The sequence below is a fragment of the Giraffa tippelskirchi genome, chromosome 1, assembly GCF_054371585.1.
Source record: "Giraffa tippelskirchi isolate mGirTip1 chromosome 1, T2T-mGirTip1v1.2.pri, whole genome shotgun sequence".
Taxonomy (NCBI): Eukaryota; Metazoa; Chordata; class Mammalia; order Artiodactyla; family Giraffidae; genus Giraffa; species Giraffa tippelskirchi.
The window spans coordinates 221,113,207-221,129,099 of record NC_137275.1 but is presented as its reverse complement, the minus strand read 5'-3'; the positions used below and the strand labels follow the sequence as shown (position 1 = coordinate 221,129,099).

The following is a 15,893-nucleotide window of genomic DNA, read 5'->3' as shown; positions in this document are numbered from 1 at the left end:
ATTGCTGTTTGCAGCCTAAGCGGCATCACTTCCTTTTCCTCGAATGTGAAATGACTGTTAAACTCAGACCTTACAAAAAGGTTGAATATCAGACGTGATATCGTACGTTAAGTACCGAGCCCAGTGTCTGTCACACGGCAGATGCTCAGTAAGATTCCTGCCTCCGTTTCCAGCTTTGAAAGACAAACACCAAGAGGCTTCTGTCACGGTGCTCCCTCCACTTGAGGAGCTGCTGGCCTGGCTGGGATGGGAGTGAGAAAGCCCTCACTCCAGGCAACAGGGTAGATGGAGCAGCAGCAACCCCAAGATTTCTGCAGAGGAGCTATAATTCAGTTAGTGATGGAGTAAGGAAGGAACTGCAGTGCCGGAGAAGACTCTTGAGAGTCTTGGACTGCAAGGAGATCAAACCAGTCAATCCCAAAGGAAATCAGTCCTGAATATTCATTGGAAGCACTGATGGTGAAGCTCCAGTACGTTGGTCACCTGATGCAAAGAACCAACTCATTAGAAAAGACCCTGATGCTGGGGAAAATAGAAGGCAAAAGGAGAAGAGGGCAGCAGAGGATGAGATGGTTGGATGACATCATCGACTCAATGAACATGAACTTGGGCAAACTCTGGGAAATAGTGAGGGACAGGGAGGCCCCTCGTGCTGCAGTCCATGGGGCCTCAAAGAGTCGGACACAACAGCGACTGAACAACAGCAGCAAAGGAAGGATTTGTCTTGAGGCTATGTTCATGTGTCAAACACACCATAACGACTTAGGCCCTCCTTCCTCAAAGGATTGTCCATATACCAGCAATATCAGTGTCACCAGGGAGCTTGCAAGAAATGCAGAATCTCAGGTCTCACTCTGGATCTATTGAATGAAAAATTGCATTTTAATGAAATAACCAGTTGAGTTGTGTGTGCATGTCAAAATTAAACAAGCCCTGGATTAGACTACATATAAAAGGCATGGCTTCAAAGGGCACGGTTAGAGATTACCACCTCCGCCCCAACCAAAGTCATCCCTGGACACCAACTCTGTGAGAAGACCCTACAACCACCACAAGAGGGAAAGGCAAGGATTGATTGGAGAAGAGCTGAACAACTACCCAAAAGTGTTGTTTCCAAAAATGAATACATAAATGGGACCAAGAATACTTTCTTAAAATGGAATTTTACAAAGAAACAAGATACAAAACAAATATAAGTAGAATGCTATTGCCATTGTTTAGTTGCTAAGTCGTGTCTAATTCTTTTGCGACCCCATAGTCTGTAGCCCACCAGGCTCCTCTGTCCATGGGATTTCCCAGGCAAGAATACTGGAATGGGTTGCCATTTCCTCCTCAAGGAGGGTCTTCCCCACCCCATAGATCGAACCCATCACTCCTGCCATGTCTCCTGTATTGACAGGTGGATTCTTTACCTCTGAGTCACTGGGGAAGCCCCATAGGCAGAGTTGCTCTTACTAAACCAGTGGAGGATCAACTAGAACCTCAGAACTGTCTACCTCCAGACTGACTTGAGTTCACTTCCAAGGAACCCTAGTTTGAAAACCACTGGCCTAGAAAACCACTGCATTAACTTCTGTGGGTCAATTGCTGAATGACGTGTCAGGCTGAGGGAAGTGGCCTGAACTTGCAGATTTGTCCTTAGCTGAACCAAGTGAGTGAATCCGTCACACATCAGTGTTGTGGATGACTAAATCTAGGTTAGGGGTGAACAAACCAGTGATTGTACTCCGTGACTTCCCAACCAGCTCCACTCCAGGAAACAGCAAATCTGTGGGTGGCTCCAAAAGTCAGCTAAGAAAGTAAGGCATTCATGAGCAGAGCTGTCTTTCCCAAGCAGTGCATCACCTCAGTATCTCAGTGAGGTGCTCCTCAAGTCCTATTACACAGACCTGACACGACGGGAAGCAGATGGGACTGGGAAGGAAATAAAACTCACAGTCGCTGGTGTGACCGTTTAAATGTTGGGCCCAGAACCAAGTTACCACCGCTGGCCCCTCGGACACATTTTAAGAAGTCAGTGAGAGGAGCAAACTCATTGCAAGGCATCATCAATTTTGTAAACACGGATGGAAGTAAAGGGATTTCCAGGGGTGAAGGTCTGATTCTCCACTCAGTTTCTTATTAAATGGAAATTCAGAAGCTGAAGCCGAGGTCAAATGCAAGGTCCCATGGAAGATAAAACACATGCAAATGTCTGAAAATTCAGATGTTTGGTCCCTGTGGTCTCTGTAACCGATAATGGGCTATCCAGACTATCACATGTGTGATTTAGATCACATGTGCACAAGAAAATAAATATATCTCTAATAGGGGCACTCAATTTTGAATAGATAATATTAATGCTAATTTATAATTATAACCCAATTTGATTGAACAGTTATAGCTGATCAGTTATAATTATTAGTAACATGTGGTCAGCTTACATTTAAGTTCCTACCATCTGCCAGGCACTTTACAGGTGTCACCCTTCCTCACTGTTGATTCTCTAGTAACTAGAACATTTCCTAGTGCATAATGGGGGCTTGACATAAATATATGAAATAAATGCATAAACAAATGAAAGTCCCTTCACTGGCCCCAACAAGTAGTTCTCCTTTTCTTTACGCAGAGAAAGAAACAGATTTGGAGAAACAAGGTGTCTTTCTCAGTATCCAACAGATATTGCTAATATACACATGTCAGAATCAGCATGGAGGAAGGCCTCTTCCTGAGATGCTGTAGAGATGTGTATACATGTATGGATTTCCATGACAACTAGGATTCTGAACACTTTGTGTCAGCTACTGCACTGGCAATTTTATACATTGTATTTCCTTTCATTCTCCTCCCAGCTCCTTACAAGGTAGGGACCCATACTCCCAGAGAAAGAAAATGGAGTTTTACCAAATTAAATAATTGCCCAAGTCTCATATAAAATTCTGTGATAGAGGCAGATAAGGTTGATTCCAGTGCCAAGGTATAATTCTCTGAATTAGAATGTCCCAGTTTGGTTTTCTTTAATCTGGCCACGAACTAATAATTATTCAGTTTTTAGTAAACAATTTATGAACTTAATAAAATGTATCATATTTCTGCAGACTTTGAGCCCTTAAAGAGCAAGAACCCTTCTGTTCCAGTTTCATCTCCCTATCCATAGCATGATGTCTGCCACACAGAGGTTTTTTGTTTTTTTTAATTGAAGCATCAGTTCAGTTCAGTCGCTCAGTCGTGTCCTCTCTTTGCAACCCCAATGGACTGTAGCATGCCAGGCCTCCCTGTCCATCACCAACTCCCAGAGTTTACCCAAACTCATGTCCATTGAGTCAGTGATGCCATCCAACCACCTCATCCTCTGCTATCCCCTTCTCCTCCTGCCTTCAATCTTTCCCAGCATCAGGGTCTTTTCAAATGAGTCAGCTCTTCACATCAGGTGGCCAAAGTATTGGAGCTTCAGCTTCAACATCAGTCCCTCCAATGAACACTCAGGACTGATCTCCTTTAGGATGGACTGGCTGGATCTCCTTGCAGTCCAAGGGACTCTCAAGAGTCTTCTCTAACACCACAGTTCAAAAGCACCAATTCTTCGGCGCTCAGCTTTCTTTATAGTCCAGCTCTCACATCCATACATGACCTACTGGAAAAACCATAGCCTTGACTAGATGGACCTTTGTTGGCAAAGTAATGTCTCTGCTTTTTAATATGCTGTATAGGTGGGTCATAGCTTTTCTTCCAAGAAGCAAACGTCTTTTAATTTCATGGCTGTAGTCACCATCCATAGTGATCTGCAAGGCGCTGGAGCAGAGGGAGGCCGAGAGGAGATACCCCACATCCAAGGTCAGAGAAACCCCAGTAAGATGGTAGGCACTGAAAGAGGGCATCAGAGGGCAGACAGACAGAAACCACAATCACAGAAAACTAACCAATCTAATCACATGGACCAGCCTTGTCTAACTCAGTGAAACTATGTCTAACTCGGATAAGTATAGTTGATCTATTTCTTGTCTAGTCACTCAGTCCTGTCTGACTCTTTGTGACCCCATGGACTGTAGCCCACCAGGCTCTGTTCATGGGATTTGCCAGGCAAGAATTCTGGAACGGGTTGCCATTTCCTTCTCCAGGGGATCTCCGCTACCCAGGGATTGAAACTGCATCTCGGGCAGATTCTTTACCACTGAGCCACCTGGGAAGCCCAAAGTGGATTTGTAATGTTGTGCTTATTTCTACCACATAGGAAAGTGATTCAGTTATACAAATATATACATTCTTTTTCATATTATTTTCCATTATCTTTTATCATAGGATATTGAATATAGTTCCCTGTGCTATACAATAGGACCTTGTTGTTTACCCATTTTATATATGATACTATGCATTTGCTAATCCCAAATTCCCAGTCTGTCTCTCCCTCACCTCCTCTTCTCCTTGGCAATCACAGTTCTGTTCTCTATCTGGGAGTCTGCATCTGTTTCATAGATAAGTTCATTTGTGTCATATTTTAGCTTCCACATATAAGTGATATCATATTTGTCTTTCTGACTTACTTCATTTACTATCATAATCTCTAGGTCCATCCATGTTGCTGCAAATGGCATGATTTCATTCTTTTTTATGGCTCAGTAGTATCCCATTGTATATATGTAACATGTCTTCTTTATCCATTCATCTATCAGTGGACATGAGGGTTGTTTCCATGTCCTGTCTATTGTGAATAGTGCTGCTATAAACATAGGGGTTTATTATCTGGACTGGGAGTGGGATTGTAGGATCATATATCAGTTGTATTTTTAGTTTTTTTCAGAAACTTCCGTATTGTTCTCCATAGTGGCTGTACCAATTTACATTCCCACCAACAGAGTAGGAGGGCTCCCTTTTCCCACACCCACTCCAGCATTTGTTATTTGTAGTAATGGCCATTCTGCCTGGTATGATATGGTACCTCACTATAGTTTTGATTTGCATTTCTCTAATAATTAGCAATGTTGAGCAACTTTGCATGTGGTCAACTGGCCATCTGTATGCCACACAGGGGTTCCTAATGAAGTTTGGAATTAAAAAAATAAGTAAAGCAATGAGGAGTTGATTTGTACATTCTTCTTTCCAGTAACAAATTATACTGTATATGATTCTAAATAAATGTAGAATTAAAATAATCCCACGCTAAACCAGCCCATCTTTTGTCCTCTCTATAATCTTAAAGGAAATATAATAAGCACTCCACAATTTCCAGCCCAAATTTCAAAGCTAAGATGCTGGGAGGCTATGCTCAGTCTTCCTAAGTCAAAAGTGGCAGATATGCTACCATTGAAACTAGATAGTACCATAGCTCCAAGAAAGACTAATAAATGGGTGACCACTTTATCTGACATTTGACTGGTACCTGTCATTGCCAAGAACATAAGTGGCTGGTTTCCCTTTGCCAGTCAACTGGGGGAGGCAAAACTGCTACTTTCTGGAAGTAGTAGGAAATGATGTTTTCACTGGTACCCTCTTAAACATCAGACAAAATCTGGTAAGTTCTCTTTGGACAATATTGATTTAAAACTTTCATAGAGTCTTTGACAGCCTACCAAGCACATATGTTTTTATTATTCCATTTGATCCTTAACAAGGAGGGTAGATATGCCAGGATGGGAAAAGCAGGTTCAAAGAAGCTATGTGATTTTCTCAAATGTAAAAAAAAAAAAAAAAAAAAAATGACAGAAAAATGACACAATACATGTCTTACAGTTCCTTCAGTGGAATCCTCTGGCCCTCCCTAAACAAGAGGCAGCTTCCACTTGCCTTCTAATGTTCCAGGGGGCAGCCTGGACTGGTAGAGCTGCACCAGTTAGAGGTCAGAGAGAAAATTTTAGGTCCATCTGTGCCCATCACCATCAGTATGAATGTAAGTAAATAATTTAGGAGCATCAATTCCCTCAGCTATGATATAGGATGGTACTCTGTTCTTCCCAGGATCCATGTGAGTACCAATTACGATGGAGCATGCCATGTACCTGCATACACTATGTCAGTTCTTTGTCTTCTTCCTGTAGAATGTGCTCACTGTGCAGAATGATCTTTCTGGAGAGAGACAGAGATTTTGAGATGGTGTAAGAAATAGTGATGTAGGCCAGTGGTAGACAGGACCAAAAGGAAGAATCCATGCTGGCTTGCCTAGGAGACGGCCTGGGCTGGGTCCTTCTGCAGAGAGGAAACAGAAACGGGATTTTTTTTTTCCCTTATGGTTGATGAGGACCCATGTGATTATAGACAGTCTACTTCAAGGCAACACAGACACAGATGGATGGGTGGCTGTCTTACTTCAAAGAGGCTTCATCAACAGTTCACTGAATCCCACTGGTGACCCTTATTCCCTTCAGAGATTTACACCTTAACTCCCCCCTGCATCCAGATGGTGATGTGAAAGGAGATTAAATCTTGGGGGAAAATTATAAATAATACTCAACAAAAGCACATATGGCATATTGAAGTTCCCAAAATATTTTTAATAGATACATATTACTGCATGTAGCTCTCCCAAAAATGATCTGAGTGCAGAAGGTCTTACTGCCCTCTTCGACTTATAGATACAATTGAAAATCACTGATAGAAACCATGAAGTTAGTAGATGATAAGATTAAGCCCTAGACCTGACCCTTAGACCACCCCATCCCTGATCTTTAGTGATTTCTGCAACATGCTGAGTTTGTTGTCACCCAGATGCATGAGATGATCCACAAGTCTGGATGTGGAGCTTTCCTTAAGGTCTCATTTCATTGTCTGGATCACAGCTAATGAAGGAAGATCATTCTCAGATATGGTCCAAATGAGAAGAGAGGACCCAAGGTTCAATATCTAAGTCACACAGTAATACATCCTTTCCCACATCAATTCCATAGAGCCCAGTACTGTGGTTTTTGTATCATCTCCAAACTCAAGGCTTCTATAGAAATGTCTATTTGCAGCTCTTGGATTCACCATGGTGTCTGCCAATCCAAACAGAAAGAACTGTGAATCAGACTCTGGAATCAAAGACTCAGCAGCCTAACCTATTAGCCATATCCACACAGCATATGACATTCTAGCAGATCTTAATAGATATCCAGGAATATTAACATTTTATTTCTTTCTTCATACATTTCATTATAAATACAATAAATCTTATTCTCAGATATAAATCCCCAATGAATCCTATGAACAGCTCATATTAGTCCAGGACTCACTACAGTTTTCATAAGGTTTAAACAAATTCTGTGAAAAGTCTCTTATGAAGATATACCCAGAGGTACAAACAATTCTTAGAAACCTTTTTCAACTACTGTAGCAAGTTTGAAAGATATGCTTAGAGTTACATATTTTTGAAAGTATAAGATTAATTTGTAAAAGATTAATTAAATGCATGCTTGCAAAGTTGCTTCAGACGTGTCCGGTTCTTTGCAACCCTAAGGACAGGCTCCTCTGTCCATGGGATTCTCCAAGCAAGAATACTGAAATGTGTTGCCATGCCCTCCTCCAAGGGATCTTCCAGACCCAAGGATCAAAACTGTGTCTCTTGTGTCTCCTGAATTGGCAGGGGGTTCTTTACCATTCGCACCACCTGGGAAACTCCAACAAAGTGCTTAGGCATGTTAACGTCTAACAAACAGTTATTACCTTCCCCTCACTTGTCAGTATGAACATATATGAAATAAGAGCATGTGCTTTTGTTTTTGCCATGATAACTGGAACTGATGCATTGAAGGGAAATTGAATAAAAAGCAAGCCAGTTCCACTATGTAGATGGAAAGAGCTGGCTGACTGGAGGTTCTGGGCTTTCTCAGCTCGACCCTCCAAGTAGTGCAGTACGGCCTCCCACATGAGTACAGGGTCTGAAGTGGACCATTTTAATCCAAACAACCAACAAGACTCATCTCTCATTCAGACCCCAACTTTCTTGCTATATAATCCTATGAAGTATGGTTTCCAGGTTTCCTAACACATAGAAGATTAAAAGCCAAAAATCAGAAACTGGGTAAGAGGTGACTTCTCAACAAGAAGCAAGGAGACATAAAAACTATTCAGTGCAGGCTCAAGAATTTAAGAAGCAATGTAAATGGAGTGATTTAATGAAAGGACACAATCTCTGCCTCCCTCAATCAGATGTCCCTTGTGAGAAGCCAATGACATAATAGAGTCATTAAACATAATTGAGTGCCAGCTCCAGTGTAAGCACTCAATGTAACAGGCTCCTCTGTCCATGGAATTCTCCAGGCAAAAGTACTGGAGTGGATTGCTGTTCCTTTCCCCAGGAGATCTTCCCAACTCAGGGATCAAACCCAGGTCTCCTGCACTGCAGGCAGATTCTTTACCATCTGAGTCACCAGGGAAGTCCAAAGATGCTACTAAAAGATGCTAAAAGTAGACATCGTGGCAGGACTATGGGGACTGTGGTGTCAGATGCTCATCACGCCAATTTCAAACAACCACACCGAAGGGCAAATGAAATCTGTTGTCGGTCCCTGCGGAAGCCTTCGAAAAGTGTGTAATCTTCTATTTAGAATGATTTCCATAAAAATTATTAAAAAAGGAAAGTGTGTTATCTTGAAAGGACCAAGATTCCATTTCTGGATAATGTCACTTAAGTAGAATGCCTCCTCTTCTGGGAATGCCAGATCGGTAAGAACAGTCCTATTCATGTTCACCACTGTAATCTTTTTTATACCTTTACACTTGAGAGGTTTTATGTCTCTTATCCCAAATGACTCGTTTTCCCTTCCAGAGAGTCAGCCAGGTTTTTGACTCAGTGCACTATTTGTACGTGGTTCTTATCTGCTCTCCAAATCCATTTCATGTACTTGCCTAAGGTGTTGCTGTGGTTTAATCACTAAGTCATGTCCAGCTCTTTTGTGATTCCATGGATGGGGGCCCGCCAGCCTCCCCTGTCCATGGGATTTCCCAGGGAAGAATACTGGAGTGGATTGCCATTTCCTTCTCCAGGGGATCTTTCCTAACTGGGATCAAACCTGTGTCTCCTACTTGACAGGAGGATTCTTTACCACTGAGACACCTGGGAAGCCCAACGTATAGATTCATTTGTGTCTTTTTTTAACACCTCTCGCACTCCTCAAAGGGTTCATGGTGACTTACAGGAAAACATACTAATAATGAGAAATAAATACATAAAAATGAGGATCAGGAAATATATTTCAGTGGAAATATTTGCTTGCAGGTAGGCTGCATCCACGGAGAAGGCAATGGCACCACACTCCAGTACTCTTGCCTGGAAAACCCCATGGACGGAGGAGCCTGGTAGGCTACAGTCCATGGGGTCGCAAGAGTCAGACACGACTGAGCAACTTCACTTTTACTTTTCCCTTTCATGCACTGGAGAAGGAAATGGCATCCCACTCCAGTACGCTTGCCTGGAGAATCCCAGGGATGGCGGAGCCTGGTGGGCTGCCATCTGTGGGGTCGCACAGAGTCGGACACACTGAAGCGACTTAGCAGCAGCAGCAGCAGGCTGCATCCAAAAGCAGAGATCAGATCAGTGCCACAGCGGGCGTGTCTGGCAACCAGGTGGCCCAAATAGACCCTGAGTGGCAAGAAGCACCGTAGGTGGCTTGGGGAGACAGCAGGAGGCATGTGCAAGTCCTAAGGGAAGGAAGGGAAGCTGACCAAGAACAGAAATGAGTCATCAGAGGGCATCATGATCTTAGTTACAGTACTGCGGATTCAAGGTACTCAAAATTTTAAGTCACTCAGTCATGTCTGACTCTTTGCAACCCCATGGATTATAACCTGCCAGGCTCCTTTGTCCATGGAACTATCCAGACAAAAACACTGGAGCCGGTAGCCATTCCCTTCTCTGGGGGATCTTCCCAACTCAGGGATCAAACCTGTGTCTCCTACATTTCAGGCAGATCCTTAACTAGGTGTCTCCTGCATGACAGACTGATTCTTTACCATCCGAGCCTGGTAAAGAATCTACCTGCAATGTAGGAGACCCAGGTTCGATCCCTGGATTGGGAAGATCCCCTGAAGAAGGGAATGGCCACCCACTCCAGTATTATTACCTAGAGAGTTTCATGGACAGATAAGCCTGGTGAGCTACACAGTTCATGGGGTCACAAAGAGCTGGAGAGTACTATGGCTGTTTCTCAAATCCATTGCTGAGCCAGCCAACTAAAGGGTGTATGCACTATCAGAGGGATACAGGGGATATTAAAGATATCAGGGAATCTTTCCGACCTAGGAAAGCCATATTGCCTGGAAAAGAGGGCACGCTGCAGGGATTGGTGAAGCAATCAGTGGCAGTCACCAGTGCAGTGGTGCTAAATCAGTGACAACAAGAGTTGCATGCACTTGCTACGTCTTCCAGATGAAATGAAAATTCTTAGCTTGCCCTTTCTGCTGCCTGCTAAAGGGGTTCAGGCTTTGCCCTCCACTTTACCTCTTGCTCTCTGAGACCTGTTTTGTAATTGCCTTATTGGTTCTTCTAGGGTTTTATGATACAGAAAATGGAAAAAAGAACTACAAAGATTATAGGAAAGCAGCAAAGGACAAGAGGTGCATGAACTGTGGCTGGAGGAGTTGTGTTGCGTTGTGTTTTGAAGTATAATGCAAGGCTGCATGGAGATGGGATGGAGAAGGTTTGGGGGTTTGTGTGTGTGCATGATTGTTTTTTAAGGAAATGGTGCCAGAAAACTGATGGGATGTGATGGATGTGGCTAGAAGGGAAAGGAGGGATTTTAATGAGGGTGGATTGGATGTAGTGTATGTATGGCATTGCTATCAGCCCTGTATTTGAGGACTGCAAATAAAGAAGATGAATCTATACTGAAAATGTGTTTGGGGGCTGGACCTTGTCGCCCTCCATGGTGCTCTAAGACTGAACCATGAAGGTCATGGTTTTGCAAGTGTTATCCTAGTGATGACTTTTTCGGCCTTCAGTGTGAAATTCTGCCATCCCCCACAGCAGCAGTTCCTAGTGGAGCGGTGGAAGTTGCAGAAGATGTGTCCAGGAACATATGTGAGAAATTTCCAGGGACACAGAAAGAACAAGCAAACAAAAATGCTTAACTATGGAGAAGAGGAAGAGAGGAGGTTTTGCAAGAGGAGGAAAATTTGTACATCCTGTGTCAGCAGGTGGAGGTAGGAGTTCATGCAACTTGAATGATTGCTGTTAATGAGTTCACAGGCTGGCAAAGTGGGAAAATGTGCATCCTCTGTGAGCTATAGTAAGAGGACCCTGCCTTATACTTATAACAAGATTGTACCCAATCACCTAAAGGAAAAATAGAAATTGCTTTAGTATGGCAGAAGTTTACTGTGATCTGGCTGTCACTTCAGCTTCATTATTCATGACTCCTTCCTTGCATTATACATTCTAGACCAGTGATTTCCACTCTGGGAGATTCCCCTACTCCTGGGGACATTTGACAATGTATAGAAACACTTATGACTCTCACAACTGGTCGGGGAGGAGGGAAATATGCTACCACCCAAAGGATGGTCCTCAGAAGACAGTCCCCACAACTAACCCCAATGCCGGTAGTGCTGAGAGTGAGATACCTACTGTAGACTCATTGGATTTCTAGACTGATTACTCATGCTTGACTGGATCCTCATCTTCAACTCTCTTATATGACTGTCCCATCTCCTTAGAAAACATTTCCCGGTCCCAAGCATCAGACTTGTTCCTCCACACGTCCATTCAACTCTGATCCTCTCTTTGAGAAGTTCCTTGGCTTTTAGAGAAGGACTTGGGTGCCACTTCCTGGATTCTACCCCTGTGTTTTGTGTACACTTCCTTTAGGGTTTATAATTATTGGCAATTTCTTAATATTTTCTCTTCCCCTCCCCCCATGACACTGTAAGTTCACCAAGGCAAAGTGAAGTGAAGTTGCAGTCGTGTCCGACTCTTTGCGACCCCATGGACTGTAGCCCACTAGGCTCCTCGGTCCATGGAATTCTCCAGGCAAGAATACTGGAGTGGGTTGCCATTTCCTTCTCTAAGGGATCTTCCCAACCCAGGGATCGAACCCGGGTCTCCTGCATTGTAGGCAGACGCTTTACCATCTGAGCTACCAAGGAAACCCCAAGGCAAAGAGGGGATCAGATCTTTTTATCTTTGTATCTCCAACTCTTGTCATTATGTGATTAGTAAATATTTGTTGAATGGAAAAACAATTAATTCATTTAATTCCTGGAGTAGCTTCTTTCCTTCTGAAAACTGGACATAATATCTGCTCTATCTTCTTCGCATGGCAAATTCTTGCCATGACTGACTGAGATAATAGATGGCAAGTTGCTTAATGTTTCATAATGATAATAGCTTTCACGTACTAACACCTTTAACGTGACTTAGCGACTAAACAACAACCAATACGTTCTCTACTCTTGCCAGTGGGTGTGACACTTTACATCTAACCCATCTGATTTTTCTTGTCGATAAGAAGAGTGCTATTATTCCCCTCTGAACCCATAGGGATAACTGAACCAAAGGAATTCAAGTGACTTGTCCAAGGTTACAGTGTTAGTAAATAATGGATTTGAGTTCAAATCCAAACTTTGGAAGTGGGAAAGAGCTATAGGCATTGATATCACAGCAAAAAATCTAGGGATTCTAAGATAGGGAATTCAAATGTATCCAAATAGTAAAAGAAAATAATGTGTTTTTTTCTTCTTCTTCTGTCATCTGACCAACATGAGAGATTTTTCAGGGAACCTGGAGTTTTAATATCACAATTACCCCAACTGATTAATCAGAATTGCTGTTTGTTTGTGCATAAAAGATAACTCATTATGGAAAATATGCATTATAAGCCCATAATATATGCATTTATTCAATTAAGTCTAATGTATTATTTAAGGCTTGGTGTGTGATATTTATCACTGGCAAATGCTAATTTATACAGATTATCAGAGTGTAATTAGGTATATAGCTTGTGAGGATAGCCGGTTACTTGGAAGGTGCAGCCATGACTTAGTTTACTCTGGGCCAATATTTTAGAGTGTCTGAAACCCTTATGCCATGTGTATACTTTGACTCCCAAACAGCTTTAAAGCAAATGATTGCACCCCATTACCATGGCCCCTCCAATTGCTAATGAAAGCCACTGCCTATATCGTGGAGAAGTACCCCACAGTCACGACAATTTACTTAGAGTCATGTACCCTCTTGAGCATCAATGCCCCCATCGCTTCACCAACCAGAATTAGTGCTAATGAAGTAAATGTCTCCCCCATTAAACTCACCCACCTCTATTCGGGAGACAAGGGAATCCTTGAAATGTTCACTCAACAAACAAACACTGGCAATCGGCTCTGTGTCAGGTTTTGCACTCAGCTTTGAGGATATGAAGATGGATGAGGCAGGGACCCTGTGTCAGGGGATAAGGGTTATGCAGACTTCTAGGGGACAGAGTTTAGCATTACAGTCCCGAGAGAGAGCCCTTGGCTGTCTTTATCAATTATGTGATCATAAGCAAGTCACTGATACCCCGTAATCCCCAGTTTCCTCACCTCTTGCAGTCGAGAACCTATACCCACTTATAGGATGGTTTTACATATAAAGAAGCCACTGTTTTTGACACTAAAGGTAAATGTTTCCTTCTGCCTACACTCTTTCCTCCAGATAATCACACCCAACAATACTGGATTTTTTTCATATGTTTTTAAAGACTTCACTGTGGGTTTTCCTGGGGCGACAGAGTAGGGCATTAACATTTCTTGTTCCACAGCATTGACCCTAAAAATCTTTATCAGAAATGTTTGCTTCCCCAGGCTGTGTTTTCCTGCTCTCTGTCTCATCAGGTGTTGCCTCTCCGTGTTTCCCTAGAGAGAACACAACTGTGGTTTGCTCTCTTCTCAACCTTCCATGCCTAGCATCTCAAAAAAGCAGTTCCTGAAGTTTACAGAGCCCACCTAGGCCAAGAGAGCCTTAAAAAATCCTGCCTCTGTAGGCTGAGATCCTTGCCGATTTACATGAGATGGATTGTACTTGATCAGGGTAAAAGATGCACTTGATACGCTATCACTGAACATGGGATTTTCCATTATGAAGAGATCATTTCTTTGTAACTAAAAGAGGAAGGAAAAGAAAGAATTAGAAGGCCTTCAAATGAGGCAAACACCTTATCAAATGTAAATCTTGTAAAATTTGTCTCTAAGCTGCTTGGTTAAAAGTAACAGTGCCTTATAGCTGTGGACTATTTTGGTTGTCAGGCTGGAGGGCATTTTATCAGAAACAGTTGTTGAGATGAAATATTTAGTAAAGTGAGAGAGCAAGATAAGCCCCCACTATCTTAGTGTAACTATTTCTCTCCCAAAGAAAGTTAAAATGACTGCACTTAACACCACATCCTCACCACAAGAACTCTGCAATCAGCACTTTATTATACTAGTGTCAGCAGTGAAGTAAGCAAGCCACCAAAAAAGAGGGTGATGGGATCTCAGCACATTCTCCCACCTGATCTTCCTTATTCCTCACTCATCCTTTTCTTCTGCTGAAGGTACTTTCCCTCCCACAAATGCCTGTAAATTCCCCCAACTTTGGGGTTTTCTTTTTTTTTTTTTTTTTTACTGTCTTAGTCTCAAATGACCTCCACCTAGTCTTGCCCAAATCTCATCCACCCATTAAGGCTCAGTTCAACAACAGTTAAACATTTTCTGACTTCATACTACATACTAGACACTGATTAGTTGCTTTATTTGCGTCAACTCACTGAATTCTCAAATCAACCCTAAAATGAGAACTGTTATTATCCCCAATTCTCAGATGAGGCAGCTGGGGCCCAGAGAGGTTTCTGGTCTTGCCCCACATCAACCAGCTAATACCAGGCAGAGCTGGGATTTGAATCCTAGGATATGACCCCAGAGTCTTATGGCCTTCGCTTCAATGCCTTCTGTGATTTTCTACTGGGATGTTCTCCTTTCCCTGAAGCATCAGCAACACTTAATGTTCATTTCTCCTAAGACACTCTTCATATTTTTTAATATGCATTTATTTATTTGTCTACACTGGGTCTTCGCTGTGGCATGCAGGATCTTTTGTTGTTGCATGTGAAATCAGCTGCGGCGTGTGGGATCCCGCTCCCTGACCGGAGGTCAAACCAGGCCCCTGCACTGGGAGCTCTGGGTCAGCCACTGGACACCAGGGAGGTGCTGCCACTGTTCACCGTCTGCTTGCACTGGGATTGCGCCCCTCTTCCCTTTCCCCACTAGATTCGATGAGGGCTGAGTCCACACCAGTTTTATCTGTTTGCTTGCCTTAAAAATACATACAGTGGGACTCAATAAATGTAAGGGCATGGAAATGGTGACCCAGAACCAAACCTCATGATTTTTCTGCAGAGTGGATGTGCCCATTTTAACAACAAAGAAATCAGCCTTGAACAGTGGAAACCTAGGGAAATATTATTTGGTTAAGCCAGGATTTCCCCCTTTATTTCCATCCTCTGTGCAATATTTGAACTGAAAATGCTGGTTTATGTAAGACTGATTATGTGTGCATGTTGTGGACCTAAAAAAAATAAGGAGATTTGTCTCCACAGCAGGAAATAAAGAGACAGAAAGGAGGCAACTATAAAAAAGCCAATTTGCTTTTTTTTTCCTTTTAAACATAAAAGGAAAAACGATATATAATTTAACCAAGAAATTATCACCAAACACCCAGGGAACCCCCTGCCTGTCCAAACAGACAAAACACACAAGCATATTATGTGTGTTTTTGTGAGCTGTTAACCTGGCATGAGCGGTGGAGGGGAGCAGGGTGAGGAGACCAGAAATGCACGTATACAAGTCAAGAAGGTGAAGAGCCAGAGGTTAGAGGATGCCGGAGCCTGGCATAGCCTGTGTGTCCAAAGATCCAGGATTGTGAGCACTTTCAATGCACACATGGTGTGATGGGGAGAGGGACTCAGGTCTTAGAACTCTATCAGTTCTGGATTCAAGTA

At 42.8% G+C, this 15,893-nt stretch overlaps 1 protein-coding gene and 1 non-coding gene across 2 annotated transcripts in view; one reads left to right on the top strand and one right to left on the bottom strand.

Annotated features, from left to right (window-relative positions):
- Positions 1-11,088, top strand: part of LOC145540833 (uncharacterized) — a 355,745-nt gene extending 344,657 nt beyond the window's left edge. The window contains exon 3 of the mRNA XM_081576012.1: positions 10,913-11,088. Coding sequence (XP_081432138.1) covers positions 10,913-10,925 — 13 coding nt within the window. The 3' untranslated portion in view covers positions 10,926-11,088. The remainder of the gene's footprint in view (positions 1-10,912) is intronic.
- Positions 11,089-11,958: 870 nt separating this feature from the next.
- TRNAC-ACA (transfer RNA cysteine (anticodon ACA)) lies at positions 11,959-12,030 on the bottom strand. Its single transcript has one exon. It is a non-coding gene; the product is annotated as a tRNA-Cys (tRNA).
- Between the last annotated feature and the right edge of the window lie 3,863 nt (positions 12,031-15,893).